Source organism: Triticum aestivum, chromosome 6B (genome assembly GCF_018294505.1).
Source record: "Triticum aestivum cultivar Chinese Spring chromosome 6B, IWGSC CS RefSeq v2.1, whole genome shotgun sequence".
Lineage (NCBI taxonomy): Eukaryota > Viridiplantae > Streptophyta > Magnoliopsida > Poales > Poaceae > Triticum > Triticum aestivum.
Genome location: NC_057810.1, coordinates 189910535 through 189917708, shown reverse-complemented (window position 1 = coordinate 189917708; position 7174 = coordinate 189910535). Strand labels below are relative to the sequence as shown.

The window sequence follows — 7174 nt, the reverse complement described above, 5'->3', positions numbered from 1 at the left end:
AAAGAATAAGAATCCAAATTCGATTTCCTTTCAGAGAAATAAGAATCTAAATCCGCGTCCGTGGTATTCGAACGCTGTTATTGGATGTTATAGTGTGTTACATCAAGTATCCGACCAACGGGAACGGGGCGGACTCTTGAAATATACGATACCGTTCTGAATTTTACATCGTATCAAACCACAAATGCAGATGTTTTGATCGTCCGATTTAACATTTTATGCATCCCAACAAAAATATATAATAATATTAATACATTTAAAAACGATAGCGAGACGACTTCGATATTAATATAAAAACTCGAGTCTTCATTATGCGTTATGACATGACGTTGTGCCTGCTGGTATATCTGTATTGTACCGGCGTTTCCGAAGAAACAAACAGTTTTGCAAGACTGTAGAATTGTCCCGACAATTGCTCTGCCTCGCCATCCACGACCAAAAATGACAAAAACGCCCCTTCCCTCCTCGAGCTCGAGCACTCGCTGTTCCCTTCTTTCTTGCTCCTCTTCCCCTCCCCGGCGGTTGGCTTCCCTCAAATCCTCACGCCACCACCATCCAGCTCTCTCTCTCCGGCGAACACGCCACCGCGCCCTCCCACCACCGAAACACGCCGATTTCCCCCCTCGTAGCCGTCGGCCGGTCCTCCTCTTCCCCTCTAGCTACTCGACTGGCGTCGCGCCGAGATCCACCGGGGTCAGACCGGTTCCCGCTGTCGGTAACCAACCCCCACCTGCTTCTGTTCTTGTTCCCACTAGTAGTTTCCTTCCGGCACGTTGCCACGGGCAATCTGAAACCACAGTCCGTTCTGCTCTCCCAGGGACGGATGCTCCGGTTCGTCCATTCTGCTGCGAATTTGGTTGCTGCGTGCTGCGAATGGGATTTAGTGGGGTGCTAGCAGTAGATTGTGATGTGAACACGTACTCTGTGTTAGCTCTCAGTTTTTGCCAGGATTTCATGCTTCTGAAAATGTTCGCTGCCTGCTTAATCTCCGAGATCTCTGTTCTTCATGGAATGGGCACCTAGGAGCTGTATGCATGTTTTGTTTCTTAGAAAATGGTATGTGTGTGTATTTGAACTGTATGTATGTATGTTTCAATCTTGCGTACTTGGAGTCCTAGTAGCACTTCATTTTCCAAATAAATTTGGGGCTAAACCTGTTTGGGCTGCACGCTGAATACGATTTAGTGGAGTGCTACTAGTAGACTGATGCGAACATCTACTGTTTGGTCTGCCCCTGTTTGTGCTGCACGCCGAACAGGATTTAGTTGAGTGCTAGTAGTAGATTGTGATTGTGAACACCTACTCTCTATTGGCTGTCAGTTTTGCGAGGATCGTGCTCTTGGAGATCATCACTATGTGCTTGGCACCTCAGATCTCTGTTCTTCATGAAATGGGAACCTATGAACTGTATGTACGCTATGCTTTAATCGTGATGTGTATTGTGTAGTGCTAACATAGAAGCCATTGGATGTGTCTTGGTCGTCCATGAGCTTGTTTTGCTACTCCTCACCATTTTTTAAATGGTTGTGCTTGTTGTCCATGTCGATGTGCAGATGCGAGCTCTTCACTGTTTGAATCGCTTATAACCAAACTCTGCTTTCATTTCGGTGCAGCTTACAGTGAACCCTGTATTCTCAATGTTCTCTCTGAGATAGCATGTCTGAACAACAGGACCAAGTTAGTAAAAGCTCCTGCTCAAGTATTAGCACCAGTACTCAGGGGAGTGAGGATGACGGGACCGTCGGTGCACTTTTAACGGAAGCAAAGACCAACGGGCGCAGCCTTGGGAAGCGGCTGTCCCACTTAGATTCACTCCCGGTACTTATCTATCAGTTGTTGAATGTGTGTTTGTCATTGTTTTTGCTACATTCTGAATGATTCCCTCAAATTTACCTTTTGAATCTGTTCTCCGTTGACTTGTTTGCCATGAAATGAAACTTTTTTTCTTGAATACGCACGAGTGTGTGTACTATATATCCATGAAATGAAACTTCTGTGTGTGTGTGTGTGTGGGGGGGGGGGGGGGGGGGGCGATGCCCCCCACCCCCAGATCATTCCCTAGCTCCGCCACTGTGTAGCATTCAGTAAAAGAAATTGGTAGCAGTGGTCAGTCTAGTATAGAACAATGTTATCCGCATTATTATTATATCTAATCTAATTAGTATGCTCCAAGTTCCTTACCTTTCTAGTACTTGCCTTCATATTAAGTTACTGATGCCTTCTTTATTGGCAGCATACTCCTCGAGTTAACGGGAAAATCCCTGATTTTAGTAATGCAACCATAGACCATGAATCATTATTGGAAAGGTATAATGGTTCCATTTTATTATTGTTTTCACCATCTCTGTGTTATGTTAGGTTTGTTTACCGACTTCTTTTTGGCAGATTGGGCACTTATGGCTTAGCTGAATATCAGATAGAAGGGGATGGGAATTGCCAGGTTAGTTCGTGACATGTTTCCCAGAATAAGTATGTTGTTCTTATAAAGCCAAATATTAAGAAAATATTTCTACTACATACCTTGAACCAATCCTACATTTAGGTATTGTTAATTTTCCATATCTTCCTCCCACAAAAAATGTTATTTTAAGCTCATCTTCCATGTGGAGATTTTACCGTGTCTTCAACCTTTCCCCTTTTTTCTTGCTTGTTTTCTCTACAGTTTCGAGCTCTGGCAGATCAGATATTCCGCAATCCTGATTACCACAGACATGTGAGGAAGGCAGTAGTGAAGCAGGTAAATCATCCATCCTCTCTTTATCTGATGTATACTCTTGCCTTAGCAGAATGTGTTTATTATGTGAATACAGAGGCTGCAATCCCAGTTACATCTATCACTATCTATTTTCATGATAACCGGTTATGCTGTACTAACATCTATGTGTTTTAGCTAAAGGAATTCAGGAAACACTATGAAGGCTATGTACCATTGGACTACAAGGTTTACTTGAAGAAAATGAAAAGGTTCTATACTTCCAGACTTCCAGTCCATAGCTGATTTGAGATGCTGCCATGCTTTAAGTTCAGTTTGTTAGTCATCTTTTTACACAGCTATATTATTTATGATATTGTAGATCTGGGGAATGGGGAGATCATGTGACCTTACAAGCGGCTGCAGACCGGGTAACATAACACTTTCAAGATGGCTGTTTATTTTGTATGAGTAAAAACCTTTGGACTACATCTCGTTTTTGCATTATTTCTTGCAGCATTTAGTACCTCTAGATTGAGCTAGATATTTTCATGTTTGTAACCTTTTGAAAAATATGAATCTATTAATATATTATTTACTTATTTCTGTAGCTATAAGCCTATAATTCTTTGCTCATTGTGCTAAAATTGTTTCTATTATTATGTCTGAGTTTGGTACACTACGAAATGTGTTTTTCATCCCTATGATATTCATGCATCTGAATTGGCGAGCAACATCATGTTTTTCATACTTACTCCCTCCGTCCCATAATATAAGAGCGTTTTTGACACTACACTAGTGTTAAAAGCGCTCTTATATTATGGGACGGAGGGAGTAGTTGCTTAGTTTTTCTCCTGATGATCATGCATCACCGGTTCATGTTTCTCATGCTTCATTTTGGAGTTACATGCTCTGTTAGTCAGATGGCTCTTTCGATATTCTTCCAAGTAATATGCTTCGCGTTCTTATGTGAATGTGGCAGAAGTCCAAGCTACCAGTACCCAATTGTTTCAATGTTAGGAGGCGTCATGTACCAGTTATAATTTTCTGATACATTTCGATTTGTTAAATCAGTTTGGTGCCAAAATCTGCTTGCTGACATCGTTTAGAGACACATGCCTGATCGAGATAGTCCCCAGGGATGCCGCTCCTACAAGAGGTTAGAGTTGAGATCGTGCTTTTCCCAAAGCTGACTTATTTTGTGCCATGTCAAACTTGTGTCCCATTTATTTTGAGCCACTTTGTTGTTTTTTGTGTCAATTATTCGTTCTAAAAATATTGCCTGCTGTTAGTAGCAGCTAAATACTTGGTGCTCATCGTTCCCCGTCACCTTCTGCAGAGCTTTGGCTAAGTTTCTGGTGTGAAGTACACTACAATTCCTTGTATGCCAATGAAGGTGAGCGCTATTTTGCTCGATCGATGATACCTGCCAGTTATAGCATAATTTTGTGCTTACATTTAGAAATTCTGAACGGAGTCCCTATGTTGGTTCGTGTGACCTTGTAGTCCTCTTATAGTCCGCTCTTTGCAGATCTTCCGACTCGCAAGACCAAAAAGAAGCACTGGCTGTTCTAGGTAGGGTTCGCCGGTCGTTGGATTCACCACTCCCCCCTCATTCTTGTGCACTCGGGCCAGCGGCATCTGCATGTAACCTTATTCCATACTGCTGATGTTGTAAGCTGTAACCTGAAACGGACTCGTTGTAATCTTTTATGTAAAGTGGAATGGTGAAAATTCTTTATTTCGGGGAAGATGAGACAGAAATAGCAGATGTACAGTTTGCCTTGGTTAATCAGTAGGAGCGTATGTATTTCATGAGAAGTGGTTGACCATTCTTTGATCTCTTCTGTTGTGGGTGCTTTACTTACAGATGCTTGTGGAGAAAAAAAAACGCGGGTGCTCCTGAGAGGATGTGGTGAAAAGAAAAGAAAAACCATCTTCCGAAAGTCCAAGGTCCTTGAAAATTTATTCATGCACGCTCTTAGTCAGTTTGTGCTTCACAAGGCAGTTTCTGTATCGTAGAACATCTGAGTTCTGTAAAACAAACTATTTTCAGAATGCCTGAAGTCTTGGAAAAGGTAGACGTGCGAATTCTCTCGTGATGTTTTTAGGCTTCACATGGAACTTTGTTTTTTTGGACATCTTGATGATGTAGAAGAGGGAGAGATGCTGCTGGTCTGTGAGCACAACGTGCTAGCACACACTACCGATCAAGCGCAGCTGTGCCGCATGGCTGACTTCAGGTCTTTTTTTTTTTGAAACCGAGGCAAAAGATTTGCCTCGTCCATTAAATAAGAGGAGAATAAAGTTTAGAGTTTTTACAACGGCATGGCAATTACTCTCGTACAACAATACGCCCTAGTTTCTTAGCACCTGCCGTAACCCATAGTCTTGCCTCGAGCACGATATTTTGGACTAGGATAGGCGGCGGCGCACTCTTGTTACGAAACACCCGTGCGTTTCTCTCGTTCCAAATAGTCCAAAAGACGAGCATGGTGGGGGAGGCCATCGCTCGTTTATTGGGGTTTCGCATGTCGGTCCTTCTATCCCACCATTGCATGAGGGAATCCTCAAGGTGCCAATTGGAGGTGTCCATGTGCACAAGACCAAACTTGTCGATGACCGATCGCCAGAGCCTAATGGAGAAGCGGCCCTTGACGAAGAGGTGGATGCCCGATTCTTGCTCACGTTTGCAAAGCGGGCAAAACCCACAATTATCCCAACCACGCTACTCCAACCGGTCGGCGGTCCAGTTCCGGTCTTGCAAGGTCAACCAGGCGAAGAATTTAACCTTAGGAGGGGGCCAAGCTCTTCAAACCATGTGGTGAATGGGCGAGTGCGCCAGGCCAAGGAATTGCGCCTTATATGCTGTGGCCACCGAGTACTGCCCATCATCAGCATGTTTCCAAACAATGTCGTCCTCAACGTGATCGTCAAGATGGAAGTCATGCACAAGAGCCCAAAGCAAGAAAAGTTCCCGGATGTGTGCGACGGAGACAATAGTGTCATGCTTGATGTGGGTCATCCAAGCGTTCCCTCGAAGGGCCTGACGAAGCGTCGATCTCTTCCTTTTTGAGGCTTGAAAAATAAGAGGGGCAATATCTTTGGGATTGCGACCAAGCAACCACGGGGAGTCCCAGAACGGTGTTTTTGCACCATTGCCAACGATGACTGTGTTGGAGGCATAGAAGAAATCCATATCTTCCTCGGTGCACGGGTTGCCCAAGCCAACCCAAAGCTTGGTAGGCTCCTTCCATTCGTACCATGGCCACCTTAGTCGCAAGGCCCGAGCAAACTTGTCGGTGTTGAGGATGCCCAGGCCTCCATAGATCGTAGTCCTGCAGACCATGTCCCAATTGACCTTACATTTTGCGCCGGTCGTCTTGTCCGACCCTGACCAGAGGAAGGCCCTCTCAATCTTGTTGATATTATGAAGTGTGCCCTGTGGCACAATGAGAGATGTGATGGAGAAGACCGCTTGAGAGGTGATGACTGATCTAACAAGGGTAGTGCGCCCAATAGTTGTGATGCTTTGTCCCTCCCAAGTTACTAATTTTCCGGCCGCCTTGTCTTCAAGATACTGGAAGTCGACCTTCCGAAGTTGTCGAACTGAGAGCGGGAGGCCCAAATATTTGATTGTGAAAGCGGCGCGGGTCGCCGGAATGCTACTCAGAATATGCTCCAGAGGAAGGTCGTTGCATCGAATGGGCACAACCGAGCTCTTGCGGAAGTTGGTGCAGAGTCCTGTCACCTTGCCGAAACCCCTTAGGATGACTGAGAGGTTATCAATGTCCTGCTTGATTGGGGCCATGAAGATGGCCGAAAACTGAAGGATCTTTTAGGTCGCAGCTGACTTACTAAAAAGAAGCAATACGATGGAATGGAAGTATAGTACAGTAGTACGTAGAGTCTTTTAGATTGTTGTAAGGGAGGAAAAGTGTATGGCATATAGTAGTAGGCTAAGACAGGTGTGGTAGATCCCTCAAAAAAGAAAAAAGAAAAACATGTGTGGTAGTATTAGCAAGTGACAGCCTTGAGTGTGCATGGTATATTATAATTATTATTATGAAAATTCGTCGAAACAAATGTGATGGTAAATAGTGTACCCAATCAAGAAGGGTTGTGTACCCAACCAAAGAGGTGCAGAGACAGGCAGCGAAGAGAGTATGAAGCACGCCAGAGTGAATATCATAATCTAAACTCTGCCTCGCAGTTATGCTGTACAGACGGTTTACAAATCTCGCGACCGAATCTTTGAAGCATTTCAGTGAGAGAAGAGCATACAAAGACAAAACTCCGTGTTTGGACAAGCAGTCGAGCCTCAAAGTTCGAACCCAGCATGCTCTTTTCAAATTAGTGCGCCGCATTCTCTTGGCTTGTGAGATCAACAAAATACTAACATAAGTCTATTTGAAACATAGTAATAGTTCAGAGTTATCTATTTGAAACATCAGCAGCTGTTTCTGTTTTTAGAAACGATAC

General features: G+C 44.0%; 1 protein-coding gene across 4 annotated transcripts; it reads left to right on the top strand.

Annotated features, from left to right (window-relative positions):
* The first annotated feature begins 417 nt into the window (after window positions 1-417).
* On the top strand, window positions 418-4484 carry LOC123136514 (OVARIAN TUMOR DOMAIN-containing deubiquitinating enzyme 11). Of its 4 annotated transcripts, none has more exons than XM_044555908.1 (10): window positions 418-715; window positions 1614-1818; window positions 2234-2307; window positions 2386-2440; window positions 2663-2737; window positions 2891-2964; window positions 3075-3123; window positions 3767-3851; window positions 4032-4088; window positions 4224-4484. In XM_044555908.1, the coding sequence occupies exons 2-10, from the start codon at window positions 1657-1659 to the stop codon at window positions 4265-4267; spliced, it is 675 nt and encodes a 224-aa protein (XP_044411843.1). In that variant the 5' UTR covers window positions 418-715; window positions 1614-1656; the 3' UTR covers window positions 4268-4484. The 4 variants fall into 4 exon arrangements, 3 of the variants coding, with proteins under 3 accessions (XP_044411843.1, XP_044411844.1, XP_044411845.1); XM_044555909.1 differs by having other exon boundaries at window positions 431-711; XM_044555910.1 differs by having other exon boundaries at window positions 466-831.
* Window positions 4485-7174: the final 2690 nt, after the last annotated feature.